Consider the following 12,866-nt stretch of genomic DNA (forward strand, 5'->3'; position numbering starts at 1 on the left):
AGGGGTTGGAACCACCAGTAACTCCTACACTATTACCACCACCACCACCACCCCCGCTGCTGCTGCTACCTCCACTGTTCTGCAGTAGCTGCTTCAGCAATACATTTTGCGAATCCTCAGACTTTGACATCACACCGGCTGACGAGGAGGCCGAGGAGGTGGAAGACGACATGCTGGAAAACTTACACCCACTTCCAGTGGACGTTTCAGATTTTGATACAGCCGATGATGAGCCAACGGCCGAGGGTGGAGGTGTTGGCTGCTTTGGCCCAGATGAAGCCGCTGTCGTCGACGAGGAGGAGGAGCTCACGTTCGTGTCGTCGGAAACACTATCCACCGGTTCACTTTTGACCACGTTGGCCGCTTCTAGACTGAGCCGCTTCGAGAGGATCTGCGAGGCCGATTCGCCGCGCCCTTGCACATGGCCCGGTGCCTCATCAGTGGACTTTGAGCGTCGGAAGGAGTTCGAACTCTGGAGCTGATTTTGCAGCAGCGTGCTGATGGCCGACGCATTGCTGCCCTTCACCAGAGGCTGGGAAAGAGTTGCGCTAAGAATGCTCGTAGAGGGTGATGCAGTAGACACAGCCACGGGTGTTACGTTTACACTTGTTATCGTAGCGGCGCGAGTACCACCGCCGCCGCTGCTGTTCATTACTATGGACTTGGTCTGACCGGCATCACTGACAGTGGCGACAACGGTACCCAAGTTGAGGATGCGTGTTTGCCCGGTTGCTTGATTGGTGCATATAATTTGCTGCTGCTGCTGCTGCTGTTGTTGGTTTTGCTGCTGGGGAATCAATGATTGCAGCGATGTTTGCTGCTGATGCTGCTGATTTGCATTGCTGAGAATGGTAGCGATAGTACTGGCACTGTTCGAGTCGACCGTCTTTACCATCGAGTCACTCGCGGACACTACGGTCGGCGTGGCGGTGGTAATTTTTACGAAGCTACCACCCTGGACATTGGTTCCACCGCCTGCTCCTCCTCCTCCACTGTTTCCACCAGCTGGTTGGCTCTGAATGATAACACTGTTTCCGCTGGCCAGCTGTTGCTGCTGATGAGGCTGAAGTTTTATCTGTTGCCCACCACCACCCTGGCCACCCTGACCACCCTGGGTGAGCACAACCAGTTGCTTTTGGTGGTGGCCACCCTGGCCGGCCTGCTTGCTCGGAGCGCGCACCTGTTTCACCACCAGGATGTTGTTGTTGCCACCGCCGATCGCTTGTCCGGGGATGCGACTCAACTGCAACTGCTGTGTGATAAGCTTCGTGCCGGGAATGGACGTGATGGTGGTCGTCGTTAGTCCGGATGCTGCTGCCACTCCACCACCTTGCTGCTGCTGCTGGTGCTCGGACACCTTAATCAAGTTCGACGAGTTTGAAGCGATTGCGGCCGCCGGTAAGATAGTCTTGCCCGACACCGTCTTCAAGATGCTGGCAATCGTTTCCGTTTTGCTCATATTATCACCCTTCGAGCCGATGATTGTATCGAACGTTATCGTCGATATGTTGCTGGACGAGACGTTCGCTGAGGGTGTCGAGGCTTGGTGCCCAGAGGACGCCCCACTCGCTGAGACCGTGGTCGCATTGGATACATTAATCGACGACATGATGGAACGCACTTGTTGCGACACGTTCATTGCATTCAAAGTCAGCTCATTCGGTTGCGACAGGGGCGAAAGTTGCGGTATGGACGATACGATTCGCTGGCCAGTTGGAGTGCCTTGCCGCTCCCCACCGTGTAGGATGGGACTGCGTGAGTTTTCCCTCGATTTCGATATTACGTGCACCGGAATTGTACTGGCGACGGTAGTAGTTGTTGTTGCTGTTGTTGTGGGAGCATTTTGCTTACTATTTCCAGCCGTTGCGTCTGGCTGCTGCTGATTGCCATCTGCCGGCGCTTCGGTCACCTGCACAAATGCGTCCGCCAGGGAGTCGGAGGCGGTCGCTTCCGATTTCTCAAGTGGCAACTGATCAGCATCCTCCTGGCTGATGGAGCTGTCCGGTGAGATGGAATCATCTTCGAAGATTTTGGTCGGAAGTGACGTATCCTGTGTCACGGTGAGTGTGGAAAGCTTCGCATAGCTCAAACTCGGTGACGGTGCCTTCGGTTTGCTTTTCAATATTATATTTTCAATCTGCGGCTGATGTTGCTGTTGTTGTTGCTGTTGCGAAGAAACTGTTGTAGCTTGCACACTGGTTGCGGTGTTTGTGGAAGTTAAGCTACTGCTGCTGGCCACTGCTACATTGGCAACGGTCAACTGAGTGGCGAGCGCCTGAGCTTGCTGTATTTTTATCTGCGAACCCACCGCCAGTTGCTGAGCTTGGAGTTGTTTTTGCTGCTGGATCGTAACGGCGGCCGTGCCGGGGCGAGCGAAGGTCTTCGTGATGAAGGGAGCCGACTGGTTTAGGTTCAGCGACGACAGCGTTACGATACTGGTTGTGTTGATCTTCTGCCCGGCCACGGCTATCACCGTTCCGCCGGCGGAATTCTTCGAAATGTTGCTGATCGACAACCCGGACGTGTTGAGAATCTTCTTCGTCGTCGTCGCCGTTGTCGTCGCGCGGCTGACTGCGTTCTGGTGGTCCTGCGCACCCCCACCCGTCTTCGAGGCGGTCGCCATCGGGAAGCTTTTTTTCAGTATCGGCACCGAGATGGTGGTATTTCCGATCGATAGCTTGGCCGTTGTTTCCGTTGCATCCTTCACCAGCCGCTGGTGGGCGGCGGATACAATGGGTCGGGTTTGCATCAGCGTTTTCTGTATGGCAATGGTCCCCGCGGGATAGGCAATTGGTTTGGGACTGTTTTGCTGCTGCTGGTGCTGCACCGTTACGATGGTCATCTCTTTCGTCGGTGAAACCGTTTTCTCTTCCTTGCGCTGCTGCTGATGCTGGTGGACGCTAATAGTTTCTGACGACTTTGCGGAACTAGTGGTCTCACTCATCCCTCCGCCGCCGTCTGCTGTTGTCCCTTCTATTGGACGACTATCGATCATCGCCTCGAAGTCTTCTGCCGTCGTCGTGATGTTGCTGTCATCGACGCTCTCCACAATCTCTATTTCGGAGCTGCCCAACAAGGGTTTGTCCTTTGAACTGTCGTCCATTAGCAATTCCACCGTAACGGTTCGGGTATCTTTCTTAGTAATGCTGGAAATTATACCGCCACCGGAACCACCAGTACCACTACCACCACCGTCTTCGCTGTCCACACACTCAACCACATCGTCGGAGAAAAGATTGTATTCACCACCGGATACTATTTGCGAATCGAGCGGACTACCAACAATCTCGTATCCGGTTGGGGTCGTACTAAACGACTCGATGATCGCTTCATCCCCATCCGTGCCATGGTGTGCGACCGAGTTCAGGGAAACCTCCGCATCGACCAGTGTCTTATCGTTATCATCATCGTAATCGAGCAATCGTTGTTGCTTCTCATCCGGACTGCTGTCGATTACGACAATCTCCTCGACGCTGCTACTACTGCTACTGCTACCGCCGCTGTTGTTATTGACCACCGTAGTTGTCGCTCCCAGTTGGTTCACTTGGTTTACCGGCTTTAAGGTGACGGCTCCCATCGTACCTGCCAGTGATTTCTGCACGATCGTGATACGATTGCGGTGCTGAATGAAGGTCGCATTGGCACTAATGGTTTGCTGCTTGGTGGTCACTGCTTGTGGTCGCTGTCCAGAAGTGCCCGCGCTCGTAGCAGCACCCGCTTGTTGTTGTTGCTGCTGTTGCTGTTGTTGTTGTTGTTGCTGTTGTTGTTGTTGCTGTTTTTGTAATTGCTTTTGTAGCTGTTGCTGCTGAAACTGAGCCACTGGATTGGCGCGCTTGTTCCCCCTGGCACTACCCCACATTGGCGATCCGCCACGTAGACCTAACTTTATGTAACCAAACGTTCCGAATGGCAGAGGAAGTGGATTCAATGGGTGATTCATTCCTCCACCACTACCACCACCACTCCCGACGGTAGAATTGGTTGTGTAGCTACCATCGCCGGTCGGTAGGGACTGTTGTCGTATAAGTTGCTGCTGCTGTATTTGCTGTTGCTGTTGCTGCTGTTGCTGCTGTTGAACTTGCTGCACCTGCTGCTGCTGCTGCTGTTGTTGCTGCTGTTGCCCGTAATACATCATCGGACTTTGAGGCATTGGGGATGATGTAGGTGTGGTTCCGCCGCCTCCAATGCTTAGCAATGGGGAAGGTGGTTGCTGGTGAATTGGACTTTGCTTTGCATAATTCATTTGTTGTTGTTGCTGCTGCTGCTGCTGTTGCGCCTGCTGTTGTTGTTGTTGTTGTTGTTGTTGTTGTTGTTGTTGTTGTTGTTGTTGTTGCATTTGATGCATCTGCATTTGTTGCTGCTGCTGTTGCATCATTTGCATTTGTTGCTGGTTTGGTTGCTGTTGCATCATTGTACTTGCACTACCCGCTGCTGCGTGTTGAGGTGATTGTTGTTGTTGTTGTTGTTGTTGTTGTTGTTGTTGTTGTTGTTGTTGCTGCTGTTGTTGCTGTTGCAAGATTTGTTGCTGGCGTTGCTGCTGAATCTGCTGAATGCGTTGCTGTTGCTGCATGAACTGTATAGTTCGGGGATCTATGCCTTGCTGCGGTTGTTGCATCTGATGTTGAGCAACATTGCCCCCACCTGGAGACATGATGGGCTGGGGGCTGCCTAGGGGCGAATTGTACCCGCTAGCTGTGCCACTCGAACCAACCGGTTGCATTTGTTGGCGAACGGCATTTGGGTTTTGTCCGATTAACTGCTGTTGTTGTTGCAATTGTTGTTGCTGTTGTTGTTGCAATTGTTGCTGCTGTTGTTGTTGTTGCAATTGTTGCTGCTGTTGTTGTTGTTGCAATTGTTGCTGCTGTTGTTGTTGCAATTGAATGCTGTTTGCAACACGCATTCTTACGTTCGGATCGTTCGGTATAATTTGTGGGCGCACAAAGCGCGTTTGTTGTTGCTGCTGCTGTTGTTGTTGCTGCTGTTGCTGTTGATTCATTATGGTGTTCTGTAGCATCATGCCTTGCTGTGTGTACTGGTGGCCGGGGCTCGGTACCATGCGGCCCGTTGCACCGACAAGCTGCTGGCCGCCTACACGGTGCTGCGGGGAGGTCATTCTTGGCGCTGGCGATGTCAGTCTACCGGGTATCGATGGCGACGGCGATGGGCCACCTGCCGGCCCAGGACTGAACGGATTCTCGTCAATCTGGGAGTGTGGAGTACCGATACGGGGCGAAGGTTGCATCGTGCTGTACGGAGACATAGCACTGTTTGAGTTGGTGTGATTACCGCCTGGGCTTTGCAGGACCGAATTAACGCTTGCTGGTCCGGGACTGTGTGACAGGAGCGGGCTGGGCGAATGCAGTGGACTTTGATTCGGCTGCAGGATAGGATTGCCTAACGGGGACTGTACCGGAGGCTGATAGAGCGAGCCTGGCTGCGAGCTGGGTGAGGGCGACATGAGAGGAGACGGTGGGGCAATAAGTGATTGAGCGGGAGAGCTGCCAGGTGGTGCCCCGACCGGAGTCGGAGTTGTCGCCGCTGGTTTAGACGTCGGATGCTTCGTTTTGTAGTCCTGCAGTATAACGGAATGCTGCCGTTGCTGACGGCGCGCATTTTCTAGTTGCTTTTGGATGATACCATGATCGGCAGTTATTTTCTGCAACTCTTTGGCGTCGTTGTCCGTCAGTTCGTTACCCTGCTTGCGCAAGTGGCGCTGCTTGGTGTTGAGCTGTTTTTTCACCTTGCGCAGTTTCACTATTTCCGTTTCATAGTACTTCAGTTGGTTCGACAGCACCGTATTCTGTTGGTTCAACCAATTTTCGTAGTTGATCTGCAGCACGCGGTCCTGGTCGGTTGCGATAGTTTCCGGTGGTTGTGGAGGTTGGGGTTGCAAATTAGCCTGAAACAGTGGGATTGATTTGTTGGCCGAAGGATCGGTGGTCGTTGCAGTTGAGGGCGCCGTTGTTGTTGCAGCACCGGTTTGTAAAGTGGTAGTTGTTTTCGCCATTTGACTATTGGTTGCGATGGGCTGTGAAGATATTTGTCCTCCCAATACCGTACCGGCTCCTGCTGCTGCTGTTGTCTGTACTGGTGTCGGTGGGCGCCAGTGGGTGTTCATTCGTTGTTGCTGTTGCTGCTGTTGTTGCTGAAGCATGAATTGTGTCCCATTCGGTGATTGCATCTGAATCTGACCGTGCATCCCTGGTGGTGATTGAAGCTGCTGCTGTTGGTTTTGATGTAGCTGATTAACCACCATGCCGGCGGACTGCTGTGACCCACGTACAATGCCTTGTGGATTGTTCATAATGCCATCGTACTGCTGCAAAGAAATAAGCATTAGTAACATTTTATTTTTTATACATTAAGATCAAACAACGGCGCTTACCTGATCGGCCAACAAGTTAGCTGGCATATCGCTAACTTGCTGCAGTTGATTAGCTTGCTCCCGTTTTTCCTGCTCAACCATGTCCTCCAGCAATAGTCGTTGTTCCTGGGGTAAAAATAAGAAGAAAAAACAGAACTCGACATTAGTAAATATAAACCGGATGCCCTCCAGTAACGCGTTGCTACTACGGACACACGTTCTACTACTTTACGGTTCCAACACGCACACACATGATGCTCCATGTGTTTCCGGTGAGAAACAACTAAATAGAATCTAGAGGATGGTTTACCCAGGTAGTTCTGAAAAGTCTGAATCTTTGCAACTCAGCTACGGAAGAACTACACGAAATACGAGGCAACTGTTTGGCACACAGTCACATTCCATCGCATTTGTACTTTAGACGGTGTGTTTTACAGTTTAGAAAATATATGCTTTTTACTTATCCAATATTGGAAAAACAATCGTTTTGCTAGCACAGACAAAAGCACTTACAGCAGTTAGCTAGCTAGTCAGGTCAGGTAGAGGAACTAGCATTGAAAGGGCGCAGAATACAGTTCTATTTGAGTTTTGTTAAATGCGACGACGAAATGACGAACGGAAAGAAAAAAGCCAAGTGTTTTCTTTTGTGATTTGCAGCGTGCATAGTCTACGCTACGCTAAAATGCTTGTCTTCCTACGAAAATGAATACGATAGAAATCAATCTGCTCGTATTGATTACACTATATATGTATATAAATAAAAGAAAACTAGCGAACGAGCATGTGTCATTGGTGAGCTTGAAGAAATAGGACCGGTGTGTAAATAGTGACAGCCTCCGTACACGATGCGGCACGGTGAAGGTGCAGGTAATAGTTATAAGTAAGTTATTGTTTCGGTGTACTTAAAGGTGCCGGTGCGGTACCGGTGCGCCGGCGATTCTCTCACCTTTAGCAATAGCGAACGTCGCGTAGAAGGTGTTGATAGTGTTGTGTTCGGTACACAGCAGTTATTATAATATTTCGCATACATCTGATGCTGACCAGTGTTCGAAGATGAAAAGAAGAATAAGTAAAACGTGATGGCGTAACACAGCACAATTCAAAACAAACGTGGGTGTTTGTGACAGGGGTAAACCGAGCAATGGGAAGGCAAGTAAGGACTGATCAAAAAGGCAGCAGGAAGACATTTAACTCATGTGTAGAGGTTGGTTTTGTTTTATAATAAATCCAGTGCTTGAGTTTAATTAAGAGTATAGCAGGGACATGCCTCTGTCTGGAGTGCCAGAGTGGATATGGATACTGATTTGTTTTGTTTGAAAATGTCGAAAAGTGGTGCTCATAATGAGTAATAAAATGATTGTTTGCTCAGATTTTCAGTTCAGTCTTTTTCGGTTTGTGTAAATTACGCGTAGATGAGCGTAAAGTCTACAATATTACTCATGATTTATTTTATGATGTCAAATTCATTCCACAAGTAATGCGAGTAAATGTTTCTCTTATTGCCCGGAAATTAAACTGAAACACACAACAATCTAGAAGTTCAAGGGAATACATCTTTTTTTTAACTCGCATTTAATTGTACTGTATTATAATGATCGACAAACTTAGACTGCATCTAAAAAAAAAACAACATTTTTATAATTTTTGTTTTCTAATAAACTGACCCGGTAGGACTGTGTGTGGATTGTAATCTGTAAGATACTCATTAACAGTCAACAATATCACATAGGTAAACATATTTGGCAATCGATTGCCCACAGTAAGTTAATATGAGCTATACAAAATATGATTGAGTTTTAAAATTGAACCATTTCCCACATTTAACGATGATGATAAAACAAAATTGCGAAATTAAAAATAACCACAGTATGAATTTGGTAAAATGAATTTTTAATTTAAAAAACAACGCCTGACTCACCTGAACGGGAGCGGTCCCCATTGGATTTGATTGGTTGCCCGGATACGGTGGCGGAGGTTCGGGATACGGCGGCGGTGGTGGCTGACCAACTGCAACAGGTACGCCACCCTGCTGTTGCTGCTGAGTTGTCTGACCCTGAGCTTGCGGCTGGACATTCTGCAGCTGCTGGTGTTGCATGGCCATTTGCGTTTGGTTCTGTATACCACCTCCACCGCCCCCAAGCTGCTGCGGCTGCTGCTGGGATGGTTGCCCTTGTCCAGGCATATTGGTGACCGTCTGTATCATACGGTTGCCTTGCATCTGCTGTACAATGCGCGTCTGTTGCGGTTGACCTGGTATAATGTTCTGCACGAATCCTGCACCCATTTGCTTCAATTGTTGCATTCGCTGTTGCTGTTGGTTCATGAGACTGAAACAAAGAAGGGAATATTCAGCAACGACCATTGACACACTCGTTACACGAATAATAGTGACTTACCCAGCCTTCATATTCACAATACCAACAGTTCCATCCTTATTTATCATCCTAGGCCCAAGTCCCATGGGATTTGCGCCAATCAAGACACCCTGTTGCATCTAGGGATGCAGGGTAAGGCAAGAGAGGTAAATGTTTCATTCAAAGTATGACCTTTTTTCTACAAATTTTGTCAATCCCTACCTGTTGTTGTGGTATTTGTGAATGCATTTGATGTATCTGGGATTGCCCCAACATGTTCGGGCGGATTGCTTTCATTTGAGCACCGCCCGGAAGTTGCTGCATTTGCTGCTGTGGAACAGGACTCGAACCGATAAGCTGTTGCTGGGCGAACTGATGTTGCTGTTGTGGTTGCATTGTCGTCTGATGTTGCTGTTGTGGTTGCATTGTCGTCTGCAGCTGCGGTTGTTGCATCATCTGTCCTTGCATTGGCATAAATTGTCCAGGTTGCATCGTGTTTTGAGCCGTCACTACGGTATTTCCCATATTCGGCATCAAAGTCTCGTTCCCAGACGACGGTCTACCAGCATTCGCAGCGGATGTTTGTTTGTTCTGTTGCTCCGCCATGCCATCACCTGCAGTGTCCGACTGCAGCTTTTGCTTGCTTTTGGCATCGGATTCTTTGTTTTCGTCGTCGAGTTCCAGACTGTCGAGGAGGTTCGACTTTTCGCCGTCCGTCGTGTCGAGCTCAGGATCTGCGTACTCGAGAATGTTGAAATCCTCTCCCATTTCCGCCGTCAGCGAATTGAGTAGATCGGCATCATCATCGCCCAGCTCACCAAGCAAGTCGCCAACCCCTTCTACCTCACCCATACCCGTGTTATCCTCTTGTTCCAGTTTCTCCAACTCAGCACTAACGCTATCCGGAATTTCTGACGATCCATCCGATTGTCCAGAACCAGATGCCGATGCTTGCTGCTGCAGTTGCTGTGAATGCTGTTGTTGCTGTTGCTGCTGCTGCTGGATTTGTTGTGACGTTCTCGGCGAGGAGGGAACAACATGTGCGTCACCCTCACCCGCCAACCGTTGGGCTAGAAGCGCAATGTTGTGTTGGTCGGTTTGTGAAGGGGTAAGTACTTGTTGTTGCTGATGTGGTTGCGTGATCATTTGTTGTTGCTGGACATGCATCAAATGTCCCATTGGAGAGACAAACTGTGTTCCCTCGGGGACAGTGGAACCAATAATTTGCATTCGTTGCCGCAGTACCTGCCCTGATTGTTGCTGCTGCGGTTGCATCATTCCCTGCTGTTGAGATATAAGCAACTGATTTGGGCCTGCAGAGCGGACAATTTGCTGTCGAACGAGGATCTGATTGTTGGCTCCTACGACGATATTACCGGTCGGTCTTATCATCGTACCCGGCATACGCGGTCTAGCCATCATGTTTGGTGGCAACGGCTGTCGGAACGTTCCCAAATCGGTGGGGCTGGAAGGCATTGGGCCTTGACTCTGTACTCCTTGCATTATTCCGGCCTGTTGCTGCTGCTGCTGCTGAAGTTGCACGAGTTGATGTTGTTGTTGTTGCGCCATTTGAGATTGCTGCTGCTGCTGTTGTTGTACTTGGGCAGCCTGCTGTTGTTGTTGCATTTGGGATTGCTGCTGGTGCAATTGTTGTTGCTGCTGCTGCTGTTGTTGTTGCTGTTGCTGCTGTTCGTCCATAAACCCTCCCGGCGACTGCACTTGGGCTTGAGGTGACTGTTGGGCAACCGATTGTTGCATCAAACCAACACCACTCGCCGGTCCGCTAGCAACATTGTTCATCTGACCACCGGATGGTGGATTCGGTGCAGGGAGTTGTTGCCGTTGCAAAAGATCGCGCAACTGTCGATTCCCTTCCTGCGGTGACTGGGCGAATCCATCGGAGCGGGGCGAGGTGAAAGGCGAGCCTTGCATCGGGCCAAACAAGTCACCAGGACGTGCGTAAACCGTCGGTCTAGAAGTGCCTGACGAAAACTGAGGCCTCGGTGTGCCTGGTGCACCCGCGTACCCGCTAGCATCCATCGTGTTCATGCGCATACTGCCTGGGACAACGTTGGGTCCAATCTGTGGCCCCGTGTAGGCGGGACTTCTGTTGGCAGCTGCCACTGGGCTTTGGTGTCCCATGGACCGGGGAGTTTGCGGTGAATGATGGACGGCGTATCCATCCGATCCAAGGCCTTCGGAAGGAGGGCGCACGAACGGATCCATGCCGGAGTGCTGACTCACGGGGGATTCCGGCATAACATCATGTGGAGATTGTGGCTGTTGCGACTGAGGTGAAAACGGACTCAATGGCATTCGATTCCCCTGACCAACCGGACCGGGCAGCTGGCGTTGTTGTTGCATCGGTACGGGAAGCCCTCTAGCTGGCATACCCATTGGATGCTGAAAGCTACCGGATACGGGACTGGAGGGGGCATTCATTCCCATACTACCGCCGACCGATGGAGGCATGCGGGTTTTGTTTACGGGAGAAACGAAAGGACCTCTTGAATTGGGCGAGGGGCTTGCCATTGGACTCATTCCCGGTCCCACATCTGTCGCAACTTGCAGTTGCATTGTTGGATCTGTGAACAAGAATGTGAGAAATAAAAATAGAGGAATGTTAACAAGCTTATCTTTAAACTTGAGTTGTAGGTTTTGCGATATACCTTGCATTCGTTGCTCTGGCAACAGCAAATGCTGCTGCGATTGCTGCTCCCGAGCTCGTTGCTGCTGCAACTGCTTCCATTGACGTTCCTGCTCCGCCTCGCGCATGCTTTTCTGTTGTGCATTTATTTTATCCTGATCCTGGTTGACGGAAAATAAAGTATTCGCGCAATAGGAAAATAAAGCAAAAGAAAGAAAAAAAAGATGGATTTACTTGAATCATTCTACTTTTGCGGTGTGCTTTTTAGTGCCATATATGCAGTCGAAAGGAAGCAAATAAAGAAAACAACTAGCTATCGTAACCATCGAAAGGATATATCTGAAGTAGACAAATGATAAAACAATGCCATCAATAGAGTATATTCTCAGACCATAATATTCAAGCTAGAACCTACTGCTGTTATAAGCATTTACGTTTGTTATCCGAAAGTTCACATTAATGGTGAGCTTTGCTTGCAGCTTGCATACACCTTATTGATTTGATTGTTTGCACCATTAAACTTAATTGGCACTCAAACGAGCTACACATAGAAATTAATATATCGAAATATTAACAAAACTTTTAACAGTAACTAGCCAAGTAGTTATTAATATCCAGGGGACGTGCAAAAGGTGCAAAAATCAAAATATATCCATTACATGATAACTATAGTAGAAAACAAACAATTGAAAAAGAATGACGTGAAATCAATGTTGATGATATGTACAGGTCTGTAACTTTTAAAATGTATTAAAATGTGAAACAAACGGTTTCACATTGAAACAGATAATTATTAAATAAGACACATAAAGTAAAAGTTAAACATGAGTGAACTATGAAATAATGATTTTTGTCATTTACATTTATAAAAAAAAAGCCAGAACCATAAAATTACTTCAAAACCACAATTTTTATACATTACTAATTAAATTTAAATGAAACATTATTATAAGAGCACAAAATAAAGCGTTTACAATAAAAACACATAACATGCGTTAGATGGACATATACTATCTGCGTGAAGAGAGCGAAACGCTAAATTTCGTAAATAGTTGATGTGCCACAAACCCTCGAATAAACATTCTACCTATCCTTTGATGCACAAATATATAACATGTAATACGAAATGGGCGAAAACATAAAAATGGAAACAAGGAAAGGGCGTGTCCACGATATTTCGTAAACTTTGGGAAACAAAACTCAAAACAGCTTTCCACCAAAATATCAATATTCGAGTAAGGTTTCGATAAAATTTAGAGCAAAAAGCAAACTATTATTAAAAAGAAATATGAAAATAAGGTTGAAAAATTTCAAAAATACTGCTGATTTTGAATAAAGAAAACAATGTCAATCTAAGACAATTCCAATCGGCCAACAGCTTTGTTAGAGCACTGCAAAATACAATCAAATCTAGCAGAATAAAAATACTATCTGCAAGAAAAATTAGAAAAAAAAACACTGGAAAACTACAACAACAAGCTGTGTTATAAAAACAATGTTA

The 12,866-nt window shown here is 48.1% G+C and overlaps 1 protein-coding gene across 1 annotated transcript in view; it reads right to left on the reverse strand.

Annotated features, from left to right (window-relative positions):
- The window catches only part of LOC131268347 (histone-lysine N-methyltransferase 2D-like), a 33,439-nt gene that overhangs the window by 6,217 nt on the left and 14,356 nt on the right, over positions 1-12,866 (reverse strand). The window contains exons 11-17 of the mRNA XM_058270810.1: positions 11,388-11,526; positions 8,941-11,303; positions 8,761-8,858; positions 8,283-8,691; positions 6,386-6,490; positions 4,854-6,319; positions 52-4,772 (exon numbers count right to left, since the gene is read on the reverse strand). Of these exons, the coding sequence (XP_058126793.1) occupies positions 52-4,772; positions 4,854-6,319; positions 6,386-6,490; positions 8,283-8,691; positions 8,761-8,858; positions 8,941-11,303; positions 11,388-11,526 (9,301 nt within the window). The remainder of the gene's footprint in view (positions 1-51; positions 4,773-4,853; positions 6,320-6,385; positions 6,491-8,282; positions 8,692-8,760; positions 8,859-8,940; positions 11,304-11,387; positions 11,527-12,866) is intronic.

This window comes from Anopheles coustani, chromosome 3 (genome assembly GCF_943734705.1).
Source record: "Anopheles coustani chromosome 3, idAnoCousDA_361_x.2, whole genome shotgun sequence".
Classification (NCBI taxonomy): Eukaryota; Metazoa; Arthropoda; class Insecta; order Diptera; family Culicidae; genus Anopheles; species Anopheles coustani.